Raw genomic sequence first — 21792 nt, 5'->3', positions numbered from 1 at the left:
CTCAGACTCCACTGTGATTTCATGTCCACTTTAAAAATCATTCAGATACCTAATTTTTAATATTAATGAGATAGTGACACCTTATTAATACCCTCAATAATAAATAACTTTAATAATACCCAAGAGGGTACAAAGAGGGAAGAAGGTACAAAGGTATAAGATATTCACTTCCTCTTAAAAGATCTCCACCTACAATATTAGCCCAAATCAGGACCAATTATATGGGGTTCGCCTCTCATCTTTGTAAAGGCTACCCAAAGGGCTCTGTGTTCAGTCTTCCAATTATAGTCATTAGAACTGTTTATCTCTCTGTCTTCTACCAGACTCTGCTGGAAGTTGTTTGTTGACTGTTCCCCAAAGGGTACATATGTAAAGACTTGATCTCCAGGATGGCAGCACTGGGAAGGGCTGTGGGCTTTTAAAAGGTGTGGACCCATGGGAAACTCTTAGTCACTAAGTGCATGCCCCCAAAAGGAATTTTGGAGATGCATCCATTCTTTCACTTTCTGTTCTGCCTCAAGGTGTAACAGTTTTCTCCTATATGTGTTCTTGCCATGATATGCCAATATCCCCTGACATCACCACAGGTCAATATCATGGGCCTCCTTCAGACTCAGTCTTGGACTTTTAATTTCCAAAACTTCTATTTGCCTCAAAAACTAGCCTGTGTAGAATACTAATACAGACTATTTAGCCGCAAGAAGAGGTAGACCTTATGCTATGAAGGGGGTTTCCTTTTACACCACAGGATCAGATGATGTATTTGAATTGAACTGAGTATTTCAAATTATAAAAAAAAAAAAAAACTTGAAAAAACACTAGGAAAGATCTCAAACAGGCCTATTAGATCTGATTCATTATAAGTGACTTTTTATTTGGAAACCAAGCAGTTATCTGAAAAAAAAAAAAAAAAAGCATAGCACCCAGAATGGCATTTGGGGCCGGGCTGAAGATGGAACCAACAACATCTCAAATTAAATGCTTCAAATTAATTTCCATGGAGCTTTTTTGATACAGGAAGCCCAGAGGGAGACCAGATTCTACCAATGACATTGAGAACTATTAAAGAAAGCCCATAAAGGTTCTGAAATGAGGTCACATCATTTCCCTGAATGAAAGCATCTACCAGTGGGTGCTGTGAAGGGCAGGGGGCGGGGGGAAGGGAGAGGTGTCCAATACAGACACATGCTGCAGTAAAAACTCTACAAGGGCCAATCTCACAGGAATCATCTCCCCAATATCACATAGAGTTACTTGGGTTATTAACATGCCATAATTCCCTAGGACATCAAATTTAATTGAAGAGAGGTTTCCCCACCCCATTAAAACATACATTATTAAGCTTCAGCATTCTCAATGCTTTCTTAAGATGACATTTACACATCAGTCAGGGTTTCTACCTTCTAAAGATAAGAGCAGACTAAATAACTTAAGTGAAGGGTGAACTTATTGGGAAACTTACAGAATAGCCGCAAGTGTGAGTGAACTAGCCTATGGGGCTGTAAGGCTCCAGACATACCAACCTTGTACTCAGAACTCACCAACCTGGGCACTTCTGTCATCCAGGAGCACAACTTTTTCAAGCTACTCATCCAAAGACTGTTCTGTTATTATTTATTTATTTCTTTAAGAGTAAATGCTGTTTATCAAGCTATTACATTAGTCATATGGATCACCTTGAGTTCAATGATAGTAAGATATTGGGAATATATGAATCTTAGGATGGATAAAAACGTCAATTCTGTAGTATGCAACGCTCATAACACACACTGGACATTGGATACACATCAAGAACCATGCACATAGCCAAATATCATTTCTTGCAGCATCTGCTCCTATCCCTGGAGCTGAAATCTTTGGATTATGTGGTCTCAAGCTAAGGTTGCAGCAGCTGCATCTGACAAGCAGGATCCAAGTTGTCCCTGTGTCCTACTTGATAGGGAGCATGGAGAAGCCTTAGCAGCTTCTGTAGTGGAAAAAAACGAAAATAAAAAAGAAAGATTCTGCTTTTCTCCCCTGCCTATAAATTCTGTAAGCATAAAACAGAGTTGAGATGCTTGGCAGGCACAGTAGAATGACAAATATCCTCTACTGAGAGATTTCAAAGAAACTCCCTATTATGTAAGTTCAGACTCCTCTGCTACTAAAATCCTAGAAAACGTATTTTAAAAGGACCAGAAAGAGAAATCTCTGGATTGACTCCAAGTCCCTTACAATCCAGCCACTACAACTGTTCCAGTCTAGCTTCCTTCATGACATCCTTTCCACATCTTGAAGTCTAGGCATGACAAATTGGGTGGTAGCTCTAGATTGCCATTATTCCTGTGTCTTCGCTTACAGTGTACTCCCTGAACTTTGGAAAACTCCCTTCCTGCAATTTTCTCTACTTACATAACTCTCATTGCATAACTTGGATCAAAAATCACCTTCTCATATGTAAACATTTCCGCCTAACCCCATCCTTGTGATCCTTTATCTTTGACGGAACCTTCCATCTTAATATCTGAACAAGCAGAATCTACTGTTTGGTAAGCCAAGGGAGAGTTGCATATTAACAGACCGAATGGATATAAGAGCTCTGTTCTCTCATACAGAAAATGGAAAACTTTGAACGCTGGTATATTTAGACATGAAGTCATGGTGAGCTGCAGAGTGAAGCTGGAGTAGAATGTTGTTGACTGTCAGGCTTGGAGAAGCATGTACACTGATTTTACAACTGAGTACATAAAACAGATCTGATGGGTACTGGCCACCACAGCCACAGAATGACCACTCTTTTCCTAAAAGAAAAGGAACTTTGCATTCTCATTTCATCATAGTAACAATATATTAGGATATAGTAACCATATGACCCAGTTAATATTCTAACATTTTTTATTGTGAAAATACTGTACAGAGGGGCTACAATTACATGGGCAAGAGAGTACATTTCTTATCAAGCATTGTAGCCTCTTCCTTTGTTTCCCCTTCCCATGCCTTCCCATCCTCCCCTGGACCTAAAGTTCGTTTTCAACATTTCAGGTATTACAGCAAATACTTTAGAAGGATTATCTCATATAATCCTTCACACAAAGTTACAAGTGGGTTCTATTATCCCTCATTTTACAGCTGAGTTCCCTTGGCTGCTTCACCAGAATTTGCATATAAACAAATATGAGAGACTGTTCTCTTACCAGCCCAGGATCAGGACTCCACTGACTATTGCTAGCCTAGTCTCCCAACCACAAGCACTAGCTCTCATCTCTCTTGGGCCACAGTGACAGTGGTTCAGGGACTTTCATGCAGAGGTAACCTCAAATGAGGAAGCTGTGGGTCTTCCTGTAGTCATTCAAAACCTCACTGGATGTCAATGGACTCTTCATCTTGCCACCCAATCATGGCCCAAATAGTCTTAAAATTAATATCCAGAAAAATAGGTCAGCTATTTCTGTGGCCTTTAAGAAAGTGAGATCTTAATATCATATATTCCATGCCTGATGCAACTATTAGGTGTAAATGGCTAGTCATCAACCTGCTTAGCTTCTCAGGGTAGGAAGCTTCCAAGAGCTTGAAAACAAACAGAAACACCCACTGCATTAACCAGGCAGCCAATTCTGCTGCTACTTTCTGCTCCTGTGCATACATCCAAACAGGACTCCCCATTCACTACCTTAAAGAAAAACATTTCCTTTGCTCTCCCCAAATCTGTCATCTGACATGTACCAAATCACAACACTTCCCCAAACTTGCTCTTCAGCGTCAGCTACTGTATCTCTCCCATACCTCTCTCCTCAACAAATACAACTAAGTCTATCTGTAATGTATTCCTCTACTAAATATTATATGCTCTTCTCTCCTAGAACTGAGAGGTGCTGAACAGATGGTGCAATTCTCCTTTCTCCGGAGTCTAGCCAGGCTTTATCCTCCAAGGTCCATGATACTGTGTTGAAAACAAACTTTACAGCTTCGAGGGTGGGGGAGGGAGAAGTTGGGGAGGTGGGGAGGGAAGGGATGGTAGGGGAAAAACAAAGGAGTGGGTAAAAATGTGTGATAGAAAGTGTACTCATTACCTTACTCATGTAACTGTAACCCCTTTGTACAGTCTCTTTACATAAAAAATATATTTTATAAAAAACACTCATAGGGCTGGGAAGGTGGCTCAGTGGTAGAGTGTTTGTCTCACATGCATGAGGCCCTGGGTTTGATTCCTCAGCACCATGTAAGCAGAAAAGGCTGGAAGTGGCGCCGTGGTTCAAGCAGTAGAGCACCTTGAACTGAAGAGCTGAGGGACAGCACCCAGACCAAGATTTCAGGCCCCATAACCAACAAAGAAAAAAAAAACTCATAAAAATTTAAAAGACAAGTAATACCTAGTAACACCATTAGGTTATTATTTTATATGGCTACAGCAAATTACTTAATTTTCTGTGCCTCTGCTTCATCAGTTGGAAAAGCCTATGAGAACCAGCACCTCACAGAGTTGTGTAATTAAACAAAATATTATATATAGAAACACTCAGGACAAATAATTCTTCATAATTATTATAGCGCTCCAGATCTGAGCCATAATATCAGAGCCAGAACCACACAAGTGATATAGAAAAAGAAAGAACACAGGGAGAGTTCATTTTGCCTCAAAGACAAAAGTCGTGGGGTCATCCAGTAGCATCCATGGTGCTAAACAATTGCTCCAAGAGTAAATGCTTTAGTCTACATTCAGAAATGTCCAACTAACCAACTACTTTACATATTGAAGTACCCTGCATCCTCCCTTTTTCTATGTCCAGGAATGTCTGTCTGACCTTTATCTGAGTTATGGTTCAACTCTACCATTCTCAAGAAGATTCTCTTCTCTGCCAAAGGAGCAAAAGCTAGCTAAGTGCTTTGGTCACAAACTGGCCTTGCTACAATGCCACCCTCAAGTTTTTCAACAGTCTGTCTTGTTTCTGTTCCAAGTCTCCACTTAATGCTACCTGTGGTAACTGGATGGCAAATATAGCCCCCTATACATCCCGCTTGCCAGTCTATGTAGTAACCCCATCAGTCTACACCTGAACCCCATCACTTCCTTTCATCTTCCATAGTGCAGTGAAGAGCTGGCCACAGTCCAACTTTAAAGTTTCTTTAATCTGCTGCCCAGGGTTACAGTGAAAAAAATCACATCTCTGTCAGTTTTAAAACAAGAGAAATTTGTTCTCTCACAGTTATAGAGACTAGAAGTCCAAAATTAAAGTGTCTTCTAGGGCATGCTCTCTCCAAAAGCTCTAGAGAAGAACCCTTTGTTTTTTGTTTGTTTGGGGGTTTTTGTTTTTGTTTTGTTTTTCCTTTGCCTTTCCCAGCTTCCGGTGGCTCTTGACATTCATTGGCTGGTGGTGGCATCACTCATACTTATGCCTTCATCTTCATGGGGACTTCCTCACAGTTCCCTTGTGGCTGTTCCTCCCTCTTCTAATAGCACCAGTCATTGGCTTTAGGATCCATCCTAAGTTCAAGGTCTGCCTACGTTAGTTACTTTTCGTCACCAAAAAAAAAAAAAAAAAGGAAAGATTTATCCTGGCTTGTGTCTCAAAGGTTTTAGTCCATCAAGATGGGCAGAGCATGGAGGAACAGAGCCGTTTACATCCTGGAGGGAGAAAGCAAACTCCTAAGTTAGCAGGCTTTTGTCTTTCCTCGGTGGCTGGCTTTCTTCTTTCCCTTTTGTTCCACTGGATCTCCCTAGTGAATGTGTCCCATCCACAGTAAGGGGGTTCTTCCCCCTTAGCTAATTCTGTCTGGAAACCTCCTCACAAAAAACATCCGGAGATGTATTTACTAATACTTTAGGTGCTTTTCAATCAAGTTGTAAATGAGTAGTAATTATCAATTGCTCTCCTGTCAGTCTGAGTCCCTCACTCTTCTTCAAAACCTGGATGCAGAAAAGTTGCACCAACAAAAGCAGAGCCCAGGGGCCCAAACATGTCACAATGGAACCAATCACTAACTTCTTACCATCTTGATTTTTATCATATGAGGGAAATCAGATAGTTAACAATCAACATATTAAATAATATTTCATTTTTCTTTCTCTTTATTTTTGTGCTTTCATACTTCAGGTTTTAAAAAAAAGAGGTTAAAAGAAGGGAATCCCATACTTATTCCATCATGATTCACAATAACCAAGATATGGAACCAATTTAGATACACATGAGCAGGTGAATGAATTATGAAAATGTAGTATGTATATACAATAAATTGTTATTTCGCTATTAATAACAAAATTATGTCACCTACAGGGAAATGGATAGAACTAGAAAACAGAAAACATTATATTAAGTGAAATAAAACCATACTCATAAAGATTACTATAACATGTTTTCCCTCATATGTGGAAACAAACAAAAAGGCAAGAGAGACTATTAGGGCTGGGAAGAACATAAGAGAAAGTGAGTAAAGAGGGAGAGCAGGAGAAGAGAGAATAGATATAATCAATGCATGATATATGCATGTATAGAAATGTCAGAGTGAATCTTATTCATTTAGCTGGACATAGTAAGGCATGCCTGGAACTGAGGTAGGAGGATTGTGAGTTTAAGGCCAGCTAGGCCCACATAGTGGATTCTAGAGTAGCCTGGTCTACCCTACAGACCCAGGACCCAGGGAAGGGCAGGGCAGGTAGGAATAAAGAAAAGAAGAAAAGGGAGGGAAGGGAAAGGAGGAAGGAGAGAGAAGGAGTCAGGGGATAATTGATATGTATTAATAATTAAACTATAAAAAGAAAAAAAAGATTTTTAAACTAATCCAGGCTTTATTCAATCCTCTTGCTTTTCAAAAAGAACAATAGACAAGTCTTCAGAAGGCCAAGGTGTCTGTGTTTCGGAGTCAGATGCCAGTATCAAGGATGAGGTGGGAGGGACAATGCCCTCCTGTGGATCCACAGGATAACATTTGAGGATGCTCCCTGGCGCCTCATTCTGGTAATTCATGCCTGTAATCCAGTCAGTGTTTTCTGATTTAAAACACTTAAAAGCCAACCACACCCCCTACCTACCTCACTAGCAAACTGACTCCACATTAAATCTTGAGAGTCTTCCTTTGGAAATTTAATATTAGCTATAGCTAAAACCTTGCAAATTTAACTTCTGAATGACCTTGACCTTTCTTACTAGAATTTCCCTGACGTTACCAAGAGAAGCAACCACAAATTTTATCTCAGCATGTTAAAGAAGAAATGGTTTTGGTGGCTTTCTCCTGACACCCTAGCTTCTCAGGAGGCTCAGATCTGAGGATCAAGGTTCAAAACTAGCTTGGGCATAAAAGTTCTCGAGTCTCCTATCTCCAATTAGTCAGCAAAAAGCCGGAACTGAAATTTTACTTAAGTGGTAAAGTGCTAGCCTTGAATGAAAAAGCTAAGGGACAGATGCACCTCAGTAGATGAATGGATCAAGAAAATGTGGTATATATATACACAATGGAATTCTATGCCTCCATCAGAAAGAATGACATTGCCCCATTTGTTAGGAAATGGAAAAACTTGGAAAAAATTATATTAAGTGAAGTAAGCCAGGCCCAAAGAAACATAGGTCCCGTGGTTTCCCTTATTTGCAATATCTAGTGTATGTATGAGTCAAGCAGAAAAGGTCAGATAATGTGAGGTCAGGAAAATGAACCCTTAGATATGTATTATAATGTTTTTTTCCTTTCATGCATTTGTTTCTAACGCATTTATAAGATTATCTCTTTGCAGCTTTGTATGTCCCTCCCCCACAGTATAACCCCTGCTTTCACTATATTTGATGTCAGTATAACTTGTAGAGGAGATGGGGAAAAACAAGTCGTTTAAGGATACAGGTGGACCTGTTGCAACAATGAGAAGTACAAGTTGTCATGTCGAAAACGAGCTCTACAATGTTGGGGGGGGGATGGGAAGGGATGGGAAGGGTAAACAAAGGAGGAGGCTGCAATGCTTGATAAGAAATGTACGCATTAACCTGCCCATGTAATTGTAACCCCTCTGTACAGTGTGTTTACAAAAAATTAAAATTAAAATTAAAATTTTAAAAAAAGAAAAAGCTAAGGGAGAAAGTGAGAGAAGAACTTAGGGCCTAGTAACCCTAAGTTCTAGCTTCAGTACTGGCACCAAAAAAAGAAAGGAAAGGAAAGGAAAACAAAGGAAAGGAAAACAAAGGAAAGGAAAGGAAAGGAAAACAAAGGAAAGGAAAGGAAAGGAAAGAAAGGAGGGAGGGAGGGATGGAGGAAGGGAGAGAGGGAGGGAGGGAGGGAGGGAGGGAGGGAAAAAGAAATGGGGGCTGAATATCTGTATTTATGCACAAAATCCACTAACTGCGGCTAAAACTTAATAAACAATAATACTTCAGAAACTTGTAACAAAACCAAATCCATGCTTTTCGTGGATAACATAGTAAGGTTCCATCATGATCAGAGATTAGTTACCTGTGTCAAGGCATGTGTACAGCAACATAATCCTTAAAATAGTTTAGCTGTCTTCCCACTAGAGTGTTCACATGTGTGAATGCCATTCATTTCCATTTAATGCAGCAATTTTCAAAACCACAGTACTGTGGCCATCTACTTATCTTCCATAGATTAATAGTACTATTGTTTCACTTGCTGGTGGCAGAAACTATGTTACTTATGATCATTTTAACACAGAAGTTGCTCACAAAGCCAGTCTCCCTGTTGACCCGTTCATGGCCACTGCTCATAGCAGGTTGGAGGGAGTCTATGGGATAGGGAGTCTACAAACTTTGAGAGTTTTTGAGTGCTCTTATCCAATTTTCAACATTTTACTATCTCAAGAGAGTGGGAAATAACTTTTTCCAGGATACTTCCATTCAAATACTAATGATAAGTTACATAATGCAAGAAACCTTTTTGACTAGACAGGCTACTGACTTAACTTCCTTGGCCATCTTTAAGTATTCTTGAAAGATAGAACTAAAAATATTCTGGCAGTCCTCAGGCTACAAGGCTATAATTGGCTATTTAGACTTTAGGTGGAGTAGATGAATTTGGCTGAATGTTCCTACTGATTATTTGTCAAAGGGTAGCCAGAATAAGAACACACGTGTGTGCGTGCACATGCGTGCGTGCGCGTGCACACACACACACACACACACACACACACACGCAGAGGATACTTAGCTAAATTTGAACTTCAGATGAACAATGAACTTAGGCTTAGTAAGTTATTTATGTAAGCATAACCTATGAAAGTTTAGAAACATACTTATCTCTAAAAGTATCATTCATTGTTCATCTGAAATTCCATATTTTATCTGTTAGATAGATCTCCCACCAAATATGGAGGCCCAAGTTTTAGGTTTGAGGTTGGTAGGTTGTTTCAATCCCACAGTGAGATTAAGTTACCCAAAATGTCAATTCATAATGTTTTGGCTATCCAGATTTGCCAAACAGCTTTACTTCCCGGCTCCAAAACAGGCTGTCAAAGACCTTGCTAAGCTGTTTTCTTTGCTTAAAGAACACTCCACTCTTGGATAAATATCACCAAGTACATGAGGATATGAATTTGCATATGGATGTATATTCATAAGCATAGCTACCACATTTGGAAATATCCAAATTTTCAAATTCATTTTCAATAGAGAATATTTTTGGACCAGATTTTAAAATGCCTCTAAATCATAGCCTAACTCAAGGGCTGGGCATAACCCAAAGATTAGTTGGCATAACCTAGTCACTATCATATAGAGGTTAGTCAAGGAGTTAGGAAATCTTATGGCAGAAAAAGGTAGCTTGGATGTTGATAAGGAGTCACATCTTGGGTTGCTGGCATTAATGGAATGATTGTGGCATTCAATAAGGTTAAGCTGAGCATGGTTCCAACAACCTATGAAAAAACAGAACAGTCCCAAACAGCTCTGGTCTGATGATTAAAGGCTAAGAATTACTCCCGCTTGACATGTGGGAGAAGTTGATGGCAAAAACCCTAGTCTCCAGAAGTGTTCCACCACTGACCTCTCCCCTGTCTGCAGACCTCAGTCAACACTGGAGGTCTTGAGACTACCAGGGTAGCCCTCTTGAGCATGCCACTCTGGGAGAATGCTTTGCATTTCCTTTGCTTTTCATGAATAAATCTGCTCCTGCTTAAGTGTCCTCTGGGTACATCCTTGAATTCTAATAAAAGCCAAGAACTTCTGGCTCTCAGACCTTGTGACCTGGATCTAGTAGCATTTTACTATAAAACAGCAAGACCACATTTTTCCCTAAATAAAACAGCACAATTAATGAACCCTAAAGTTAAATTAATGCAAAGCCAATATTATACTTATTCCATTGTTCCCATGGTAGTAAAGAAAGTCTTTAATTGAAGTAATGCTTATACAAAACTTCAGCACTCATTCAAAAGTAATAATGTATATCTCCAATTGACACTTAACCTCGTTAGTGTTCTTTTTCTCCTCCTAGTCCTTGACATTAATGACATTAGGACTTCCATATGTTGAAGGACCAGAAGAGAAGAATGAAGAAGCAATTAATTCATCTTGCCTTGGGTTATATGCAATTTTGAATAAATAATGTGGAAGTCATTAGTGCTGTTGGCCAATTTTTCACTTTTCCTTTAGGGTATATTGTAGGATTGTACTTCCTGATCCAGTGTATTATAGGATTGTGATTACTGGAGGAGCACATAAGCAGCCCTGGCCAATTAGTAGAGAATGAAAATACCGCATACTACTCCAGGCAGTTGGTATAGATCCCTGCAGAAATCTTTTTCTCTCTGACTTGGAAGTTAGAATCATTTACTTCTTTAATTGACTTCCATTAACAAATACCTCCCAATGTCCAATGGTGGCTACATAACAATTAGAAAATGTATTTTTGTTGTTGTTATTGTTGGTCATGGGGCTTGAACTGTGACCCTGGGCATTGTCCCTCAGTTCTTCAGCTCAAGGCTGGAGCTCTACCACTTGAGCCACAGCACCACTTCTGGTTTTCTAGTGGTTTACTGGAGATGAGTCTCACAGACTTTCCTGCAGAGGCTGGCTTTGAACCGCGATTCTCAGATCTCAGCCTCCTGACTAGCTACGATTATAGGCATGAACCACCGGTACCCAGATAAGAAATGTATTTTTGCTGGTTTGAATCATTAAAGTTCTGTGTTACTTTTTGTTGTTGTTAAATTGTAGCTCAGATTTATTTTAGTATAATAGGATAAAGTAGGGAGAAATGGAAAAAAAAGGAGAAACATTACTTATTCCCGATGCAGGAAATATGAGTAATGACTTCCTGGGTTACTTGTAATGGCAGCTCTAGGTTATTGGTTTAGATACCAGCCTAATCCAACTCAGGAACAATATATTTAATAAGATCTTGGAGTCTATCCAGCCAAATGAGTACAAAACATTCTGCAAACTACTTTTAGCCTCCTTCTGCAAACTCTTTTAGCTTATATGACTACCTTCTTTTAAGAATAACAACCTATTAAAACACATACTCTTATCATCTCTCCTTTATAGAAATAAAAACAGACACACTAAGAACTATTTAGTAGATTTTCTAAATCATACAGAAAGTAGCTAGGAAGAACTTTGAACCCATGCCAATCTGTACCTAGAAGCAGACTCTCTACTAGTCAGTTAAGAATTCTCCTATAACTTCCCACATACATGGAATATAATCTTCAGCAGTATAATGTCAAAATGTCAAATTTCCCATTACTTGTTCATTTAAATGCCTCAAGTCAGTTATTATGTTTTAAATACAAGTTCCACCAGAATATCATTTTTTTACATTTCTCAGATTTTACATGTAGGTGAACACTGAATGATGAAACACTTCACTTCATTTTAGATTCTTCCACACCAGTATGCAGGCTAAATATATTTGTATATTTTGAAAAAATGATAAAATTATTTCCTAAATATTCTCAGGATCCTTTATTTAAAAAAAGCAAGAAAGAAAAGAGAAAAAGAAAAAAGAAACTTTTACCAACATAATCACTGAAAAACAGGATATTTGCTAATGCTAAGAGGAATGTCAGAATCTGATGACCACCGAAACCAGCAAACCCAAACAGAGTCGTGTTTTTTATTTTCAAGGAACCTGCATGTCTCAGAACTCCACTCTCCTGAATTTCCACCATTTTACTGTTTGAACAGTAAAGGGAAACTCACAAAACAGAGCAGAGGATCACTTTTCTTTCTGATGAGGAAGATCTTCCAGAAAATCCACCACAAAACAGAAATTAAAGTAAAACATCTATAATGCAGCTTCAAAATTGTGCATGAGAAATTATATGGCATAAAAGAATGGTCAAAAAAATGTTCTAAACCAGTTATTGGCACAATAAATTCACACTCTTGACACACTGAAAGAAGCAAAAATTGCACACAAAGTAAAATAGTAATCAGAAGAGGATACTTAGTGCCTTTTTGGGTGGGGAAATGGCCCAGTGTTTGGCCATTGCCTTTCTTTCAGTATTGAGTATTATCTTTTTTTATTTTTTAATTTGTAGTCTATTACAGTAACAATTATGCCTGCCAAAAAGAAAAATATAGTACTTCATAGGTTATATTGCCTGAAAGTATTTGGAGATTTTGATTTCTGCAGAAAGATAAAAATGAAATTTTCACAATCAGATCTGGATCTCTTTCTAGTCTCTTAACATACCTATTGGAGCCAAGTGGAAGAAGCCTTATCTGATGTATGCCAGACAACACAGCTGGTCTCCCCAAGGAAATGGCTTACCAAAAGGATCACAGTACACAGTTCACTGCAGAACGCTTGAGCCTCCTACTTTTTGAAGGAGATAAAATAGCCAGCAGAGAGGAGGACAGAAAGATGGAGCATAGCATGATGCTAGATGGCAAGGAATAAAGATAACTAGACTCCATCTATGACTGCTCAAAATGAATGCCCTCTGGGCAGTTATGAGATCCCATACAGGAATTTGTTCTTTTGAGTCTAATCTTCCACCAATCAGGTTGTCATGGATTAATATTATGACTTGCAAGACACTCAATGTAGGGCACTTTTAATTTTTATAATATATCTCAACACATGCCTTGATTCAGTTCTTTCTCTTGGACTATTTGCTAATTACACCTTCTAAAAAAGGTCACATAGTTACTAGATTCAAACTTGACCTGGAATTTATGCTTATCAGGGATTTAGACATCTTGTTTTAACTTCAAGTTTAACATGTCAATGAATTCTAATTAACAGCTTCCCTAAACCTGGCCATTTCAGGAGAGACAGATCTTTGAAAGGTCCCTATTCAAACCATTCTTTTCCAAAGCCCATTGTCTAAAGAAGAAAATGATAAACAAGCAGAAAGGGAAACTGATTCTGCTTCAAATAAACATGTTCCTTATCCCAAATAGTCTAACTTCTCAGAGGATATTCTTGCATTGTCTTCATGATTCCTGATTTTGTTTGAGCCATAAACATGCTTAAAATCCTCCTCTTTTAAATCATTCAAAGTGAGTACAAAACTGGAATGCGTTAGTCATGCAAGTACACAGACCTCATATTTTGCTATCCTATTTGTGGTTCCTTTTTAGAGACATGGTCAAGGCCAAGATCAAAGAAAAGTTACTCAAAGCAATATCTGAATCTCAACCAATGAAAATGGATAGCTAATTCTGGATGTGGGTATAATGGGGAAAAATTAGGCTATTAAGCCAAACTTTTCAATAATTTCTATCCAATTCCTTTCTCAGGTACAGAGTAACTCTTCACTTTGTCCTGAATGTAATCTTTGTGTGGAAAGAGAATTCAGAAAAGTCTCAACACCTACAAAAGTATGCTTTAGATTCAAAGAGGGCTGGTTTTAAACTATAAAGGTTGTTTCCATAGAATCTTCACACATGCTTTTGGGAAATGATGAGCACATAACAAATTAGTTAGGACCCAGTATCTTATGGTGGCGACAATTATGAGGCAGGATTCACAACGGCAGCATAAGCTCAGATCCAAACGAATCCAGCCTTATAAACAGAATCACTCTCTCAATCTCACTGTGTAGTAAACCTAATGAACAGGACATTTATTTACACTGTAACCAAAACTGAGAGATGGAGGAGAATGATGAAAAAGTGACAGTGTTCAAGATAACTTGTATTTACATTTCAATTCAACACATCTTTGTACAACTACTTAAGGGGATTTTTTTTTTAACTTTTGAAATAGTTCTATCAAATTCTCCAATCTTGGTGGAGCTTTACTAGATATCAGACAATACTACAATGTTATCATTGACAAATATAGTTATTGTTTAAAATGTTGATTCATCCAAAGCCTTTGAATCTAGCATCATATTAGCCACATGTTTTTAATCAGTAATGTCCATCAAAGATAAAATCCCCAGTGGAATTTAGAGGCTTGCTCTATCTGGTTCAATGAGCTTCATTCTCAAATATAACCTTGCAGGCAAAACATTGATTGCATAATGGATTTTCCCAATTATATCCTGGCTAAAAGGGAGACAGATTGCTCATAGAGCTTAATAAAAATACAGATGTCTAGGATGTACTCCAGACTTAATGCATCTTTTTATTTGATGTTCTTGGAATTGTCTGGTAGGATTATTATGTTACATTTTAAGGTTTTTGCTCTCAGTAAAACTATATTCATCCATCTTTATTAAAATCAGAATCAATATTCCCAGAATTCTTTGAAAATAGGCTTAGTCATTATCCTTTAAGACATTCTGATAACTTAAGCAGAATGATTTTACTATCTTGTTTTGCATGTCACAAAAATTATTTTACTAACTTGTTTCACATTATTATGAATTGAAGATCTTTCACATTCTAAAATTACTGGCAGTAAATCAATCACAGATTTAAGTTTCTGCCATCTATAGATTTGTTTTCCTTCACTGCTTACTTGAGATTTTACTCAGCTTTAGGCCAGTGTTTGAATCCTTGACAAAGACAAATCTCAAGAGCCCCATGGTAAAAGACCAAGTCTTTAAACAATTGCTTCCTCAAAGGAAAGTGCAGACTTTACATACAGGGATCTGATGATACCAGTGGGCTGAGTCAGGATTTGTAGAACTTTAGTGAAAGAGCAGATGGCTTTGTGATACACTAATCCTGGATCAGGAGGAACAGGATTAAATGTGTAAGACTGAATGGTTTATCAGGGAAGTTTTATTGGAGTTATTTGTTAGTTTATTGTCTTCATGTTCTCCTTGTTGAAAATATAGGCAACCTCCTCCATTTCAAGTATCTATAACAATGACAGTTTAATACACATTGCTTGTGCAAACTGAAATGAAACATTTGAAAAAAAAATAGTATCTGAGTCTCACTGACTCCTAGAGTTCAGGAATTTAGAACAAAAGGTCCTTTCTTTTTCATAGAAATAGGATTGTTTGAATGTATTCCATAATCTTAACCAGAATACATTAATAGGAAAATCCATTATAAAAATGATGTTACCTACAAATGAAGATCATTGCATCAGAAGCTGGAGGCCACTTAAACTCCACTGGGAATTTTACCTGCAGTCCAGGATTTCAATGCTATATATATACTTTTTTATTTATATTTTTTTTGGTCAATCATGAGGACAGAACTCTGGGCCTGGGCGCTGTCCCTCAGCTCTTCAGTTCAAGGCTAGAGCCCTACAACTTGAGCCACAGCACCACTTCCGGTTTTTTTCTGCTTATGTGGTGCTGAGGAATCAAACCCATGGCCTCATGAATGCAAGGCAAGCACTCTACCACTGGGCCAACTTCCCAGCCCCCCACCACACACACACACACACACAGTGTTTATTATGACCAAAGACTATGCAAGTATGTCTCTCTACCAAACTACAGGAAGACAAGAAAGAGGGTATTCTGAGGAGAAAAGGTGGGTCACTTCAAATCCCATAATGGCAAAAATGATCCTGGGTAGAAAATGCATATCATATATTATATAATATATAGCTTACATATAGTTTATAATATATAGCTTAATAATAAACTTTATATATGGTTTTATATAAATTTTATATATAATTATGTTGTATATAAATTTTATATATAATTATGTAGAAATTATATATAAAAGTAAACTATATAAACTTTATATAAATTTTATATATAAAAAGTTTATATATAACTGTATATATTATACATATAAATCATATGTATAAATTATATATAAAGCTATGTACAATTTATAATATATAAATATTATATAATATAAACTTTATATATGCAATTTATAATATATGTGAAAATATATAAAGCTTTGATTTATTACCAAAATGTAGTTGGAAAGATACTGATTGACCTGTGAATCCAAATACTACACACACATACAAATACAGATACACACCTGAGTGTTTATCCAAGGCTGCTAAACTGCAGGCTAAGTACAAGGTTCTAGATCTAACTTGGACTTCTGCTTTTGCTGAATAGGATTCCTGCATTATCACCCTGGAGGAATGAAGATAGATCCAATTCCCTACCTTCCCCCTAAAGAGCATAGCTGCTCCTTTAAATCTAAAAGGGCACTAAATGGTACACTTGTCCAATTTCTAGCGCCCAATTTCTAACAAAAACATCCATGGGTTCAGATTGGCAGTACAACCTCCAGCCAAGGGTCTGCCAGGATGTACTCTCGCCTAAGAAGCACGCACGTAGGCAAAGGCCTCGGCCCCTGGAACCGTACCTGGCTTTCCCTGTGGCTCCTTCCGCTCTCAGTTCTGAAGCTGGACTTGGGCTTGCGGGACTTGAAGTTGCCCATGCTGGGTCGTAGCACACCGTCCACCAGCACGGTCTGCTCTACATGCTGCTGCGCCTCGAAGGTCGGGGCCACGTGCTCCTCTACCAGTCCTGCGTCCGGATAATTCTCTTTATTGTTTTCATCTCTATAAGAGGAAAGGCTAAATTTAGGCAAGTTCCAAAAATTAGACAGACCTGTAGAGGAAGGAGTGCTTGACGCTATTCATTGCCACAGAACTTACAGGGTATTTAGATTCGTCTAGGCTTCACCAAATTTACAGAAACCAGGACTTAGAGAATGTGAATTTTACCTTATAAACCACTCTTTCTTCCCTTCCAGTCTTTATGAGGGGATATATGGTGATTAATTATATATATGTGTGTGTGTGTGTGTGTGTGTGTGTAATGTATATTTATTACTGTATGTATATATACATTTATATGTATACATGTAATATATGTATACATATTAACTGTATACATACTGCTGTTTGTTTTTAATTTTTTCACTTTAATATGCTTTCACATACTTCCTATTGTTCTCTGACAGTACTGCTGTTAGATAATGTAATGTCAAGTTGATAGACTGACTCTAAAATGCAGAGATGAATATGCCTCATTGAAAGTCCACTTTACACAGACCCAGACAGGTAAGGCAGTTCTCCAGTTTCGTGCTTCTGTTCTTGCTGCAAGGTGCTATGGTTTCTTTTCATTGGCAATGTCAGTTTATAATCACCTCCCTGTAATTTTCAGAGAAAATTATAACAGGGTCTATCTTGACAGGATGTGAGTCACCTGGGTAAAATTGAAAGCAAAACACCCAAGTTTTACAGAGGTATACCATCTGAATAATAACCTGAATGAAGAGTCAAATACCCCAGATTCTGGGTTCTATCAGAGCCAAATCACTAAAGCAGACAAAATAGGCTAGTATTGCCTTAATGCGCTCAGTGTTAAAATGGCACTTGTATTTTTCATTCGGCAATCTAATCTTTTTAACACTAACATGGTAATGTTCCTGTCTGAAGTTGTTTGTCACATTTAAGTGTCTTTGCACTTTGTTTTGTTTTGTTTTGTTTTGTTAATTTTGCTTGCTAAGAATCAGCAAACACTTTGAAACATAACTCAAAGGGGCCTTCTTTATATATGGCCAATGTTGGAAAAGTAGATTTACAAAACTAAAATGATCCCTTTCATACCCATTCCATAAATGCTACCACAACTGTGCTTTTATGTCACATTTCCAAGGTGCCCAAAATTTGTAAATACGATCATCACTTGGAAGGCAAGAAACGAATTGAAATAGCCTAAAGCAACTTTCTTCTGTTTTACAAATGTATAATCTGATTACAAAAAGCATATTTAGAAATGTGTTTTAGTATTATTGTTTCCTGAAACCAAAAAATACATATGTTAGGTAATTTAGGTTGCTACTTGATAGAATAAGTCACAACTGAAAACGCACGGAGAAAGCTGTATACAGCATGACTAAATACATCAAGAGTTCAAAAGAAGCTTCTACATATGACTTAGTGGCCTGGGCTACATCACATCATTTTGCCTCTATGATCCTCATCTGTAAAATGGATCATATCTGCCTCTCAGAGAGAAAACAGTCTGGGAGATGCTTCCCATACAAAGCTGGCTGGTGGCCACAACCCAGTAAATGAAAGCTATTGTCTCTCTCAGGCAGGGCCTTTGCCAAGTGGTTATTTGCGAAGAATAATATCTAAGGGTTCTTTTTAGTTTCCTCAATACCTCCAGGATAAATTCCAAACTACTTAGCAAGATACACAAAACCAATAAAAATTTAGTCTTTGTTAATCTCTAGAGAGTCCTTTTATTTCTTATCACCCCTTGTCTTCCTGCCTAGCTGTTGTTCCTTCAGCTCAGACCATTTGTTCTACCTTCTGTTGGCTTTCCAGTAAGCTGCTCCTACTGCTTTTACTATTTTTAACCTTGCAGACACACACACACACACACACTCACACACACACACACACAAGAACGCACACATACACATATTTCACCCTCTCTTTGCAGCTTGGATCATCTGTTTACTTTCTACTACCTCCCATCTTTTATAGATGGGTTTCCAGGAGCAGGATTAGATTGACTTTCTCTTGCCTGATTTGGACACATCAAAGAGGTCTTCAAAAATATTTGTTATCTGAACTGCAGAGTCGCTAAGACCTGGGTGCAAAGTCTGCTTTATCTAGGTATAATGGATGAGCTATAATGCCCCCTGAGATCTCAGTTTGCTCATTTACAAGATGAGAAGGAAAACAATCAATTTCTTTTCAGTTGCTTAGATTAAATAATAAAATGCACATGGATGAACTTGGGACTGTGAAGAGCCTCTCAGTGGCCAGGATAACACCCCAGATGCCCACTAACATGTTTGGCAAATAATGCAGCATTTTTCCCATGGTGTATGATAGAAACATTGTTCAACCAAATAGAAATTTATTGAGAATTTCCCATATATCAAACACTGTCCTGGGGGTATAAGTGGATTGGTGGAATCCAAAAATGTGTGAGACAAAACGTAGGCAGCAAGTCAAGTAGAGGCGATGAGACATGAAAACAAATAATTAGAATTCAAAGAAGAGACACCAGACACAGATGGTTGCTACCTCTTTCAAACAAAAACCAAGAAATGGTGGATCATACCTGAGACTAGAGCAATCAGTCTGAGCTTCATGTAGAGAGACTATGTCTTCGTCACACCTGGGGAGAAGTGGAAGATCCACCTATATTAGCAATAATCTAGAATTATCTCAAGACTAGTATGGTATGTTATAAAAAGGTAACCCTCCTCACCATTCTCCAGACCAGCCCTGATTCCTAACCAGATACCAGCACCAAGATTGTCATAGCGGTAAACTTAAAAGGTGAGAGCCAAATATGACTCTTCTTTCCCACATCACCGTACTAGAGCCATCACCTAAGCTAACAAGATCTCACCCAGGATTCAGGTAGACTTAGCATATGGTTATTCGGCACCAAAAAGAGTGGATTGTTTTGGTTCAAATGATTCTACCTTGCAAAAGATTCCACACTTGCAAAAATAACTCTTTTATGTTTTCATTATATAGTCCCAAACAATGCCACATCCCATCTAGTATATCCCACTGGCCTTGGACTTCCTTGATCTTAGGGAAACAATCCAGTTCCTTTTCATTAATCTTCGGAATTAACTTTATGACAAAGTCTTGGTTCTTCCATATTGAACAATCTTTTTTAAAAACTTTTACTGAAATGTAATGTACAGCAGAGTTACAGTTACGTAAGTAAGGTAATGAGCACATTCCTTGTCAAGCATTGTTACCCTCCCTCATTTTCTCCTACTTTTCCTTCTCCCCCACTCCTTTCCCTCCCCCCACCCCCAAGTTATAAACTAAGCGCATTACCTTGCCCAGGGAAGTCTGGAGTGGAACAGTTTTCTTACTCTAGACTTGGTTTTTATTCTCAGCTATTCCTACCCTGCCCCATCCCAGTCTGGAATGCTTTTCTGTCTTCAGTTCCTCATCATCCTTCACTGCTCAGGTTAGGTTTTCACCAGCTCCAGAAAACTTCCCAGTCAGGTGCATAGATAATGCTGTGATTTCTTTAATATATATTTTTTATTGTACAGATACTGTACAGAGGAGTTACAGTTAAGTGACTAAGTTAATAGGAGGAGGAGGAGGAGGAGGAGGAGGAGGAGGAGGAGGAGGAGGAGGAGGAGGAGGAGGAGGAGGAGGAGGAGGAGGATTGTTACCCACTCCTTTGTTTTTCCCCTACCATCTCTTCCCTTCCCACCTCCCCAACTCTTCCCTCCCCCACCCCACCCCAAGTTGTAAAGTTTGTTTTCAACATAGTGTCCTGTACATCTCGTTATTACATGGGTCAACCTGTATCCTTATTTCAGCATTTTGTTATTTCCCTTTCCCTCTTCAAATTATATATATATATATATATATATATACATATATACATATATGTATATATATATACACACACACACACATACACACACACACATACACACACACACACACACACACACACACACACACACACATGATGCAGGGCACCGGAATCAAATACAGTGAAAATGGGTTATACCATGGGGGAAGAACATGCAAAACAAACAAAAAAATCACATAGTACATTATAAGTACATTAAAAACTACAGCAAGAAAGATAAAACTTCTCATGTCCCTAGTTTGGTGTTCATTTCACGTAGCATCATCTTATATGGTCATATGTACATAGCTTTTGACCTTTTCTGCTTGTCCTAGACATATACTAGTTATTACAAATAAGGGAAATCAATTCTGTGATCTTACTTCAACATTAATGTATAAATGCTTGCTGTTCATTCTGAGGTTTAAGCAACCAGTGAATCATGCCTCCTATTGCTATGTAGTCCTTAGTTCCTTACAGGTTTTTTGAATTACGTGATTTATGTGAAGAAATAACTATAAACATGGTTATCACACTAATTTATTTTTCCGGAGATACTGATGTAGTACTCTTCAGTTGATATGTAGTACTACTTCAGGTTGATACCTAAAAATATATAGTTGAATTGAAATTTTGTGTTTCCTCAGCAGTTGTCCCTGAAATAATTTCATAATTACTTAGCATTCATCACATGCCAGTTATAATGTTGGAATTGTGCTTTCAAGACTGTCTAGGATTAGGGACTAGAACTTGGTTTGTTTTGTTTTTTAATTTCCAATTCACTATGGGCAAATACTTAAAGGTGTCCCAGAACTGTCAAGTCTTACTAAAGTTATTAAATGCTTCTTCCTTATTTCTGTTTTTTTTTTCTGGATTCAGATAAGCTACAAACAATTTATTTATTTATTTATTTTTTGGTCCGGTCGTGGGGCCTGAACTCTGGGCCTGGGCGCTGTCCCTCAGCTCTTCAGCTCAAGGCTAGCGCTCTACCACTTGAGCCACAGCGCCACTTCCGGCTTTTTTCTTATGTGGTGCTGAGGAATCGAACCCAAGGCCTCAGGCATGCAAGGCATGCGCTCTACCACTGAGCCACCTTCCCAGCCCAACTACAAACAATTTAGATGCTTATTTATGCTTTGAGACGCACCACTTATAAAGGGCACAAAATTTAGCACAAA

General features: G+C 38.1%; 1 protein-coding gene across 6 annotated transcripts in view; it reads right to left on the bottom strand.

The window, feature by feature from the left end:
* Positions 1-21792, bottom strand: part of Fam13c (family with sequence similarity 13 member C) — a 105498-nt gene that overhangs the window by 77557 nt on the left and 6149 nt on the right. For 5 of the 6 annotated variants that reach the window (XM_070021062.1, XM_070021057.1, XM_070021058.1 and 2 more), the window contains 2 exons: positions 19337-19393; positions 16611-16809 (listed from right to left, as the gene is read on the bottom strand). In XM_070021062.1, the coding sequence (XP_069877163.1) occupies positions 16611-16685 (75 nt within the window). In that variant the 5' untranslated portion in view covers positions 16686-16809; positions 19337-19393. The remainder of the gene's footprint in view (positions 1-16610; positions 16810-19336; positions 19394-21792) is intronic. The other variant, XM_070021059.1, reaches the window with a different exon arrangement.

The sequence above is a fragment of the Dipodomys merriami genome, unplaced genomic scaffold (assembly GCF_024711535.1).
Source record: "Dipodomys merriami isolate MVZ:Mamm:240054 unplaced genomic scaffold, mDipMer1.0.p SCAF_14, whole genome shotgun sequence".
In the NCBI taxonomy this organism is placed as follows: domain Eukaryota; kingdom Metazoa; phylum Chordata; class Mammalia; order Rodentia; family Heteromyidae; genus Dipodomys; species Dipodomys merriami.
Note: the sequence above shows the minus strand (reverse complement) of the source record. Positions and strands in the feature narration are given on the sequence as shown.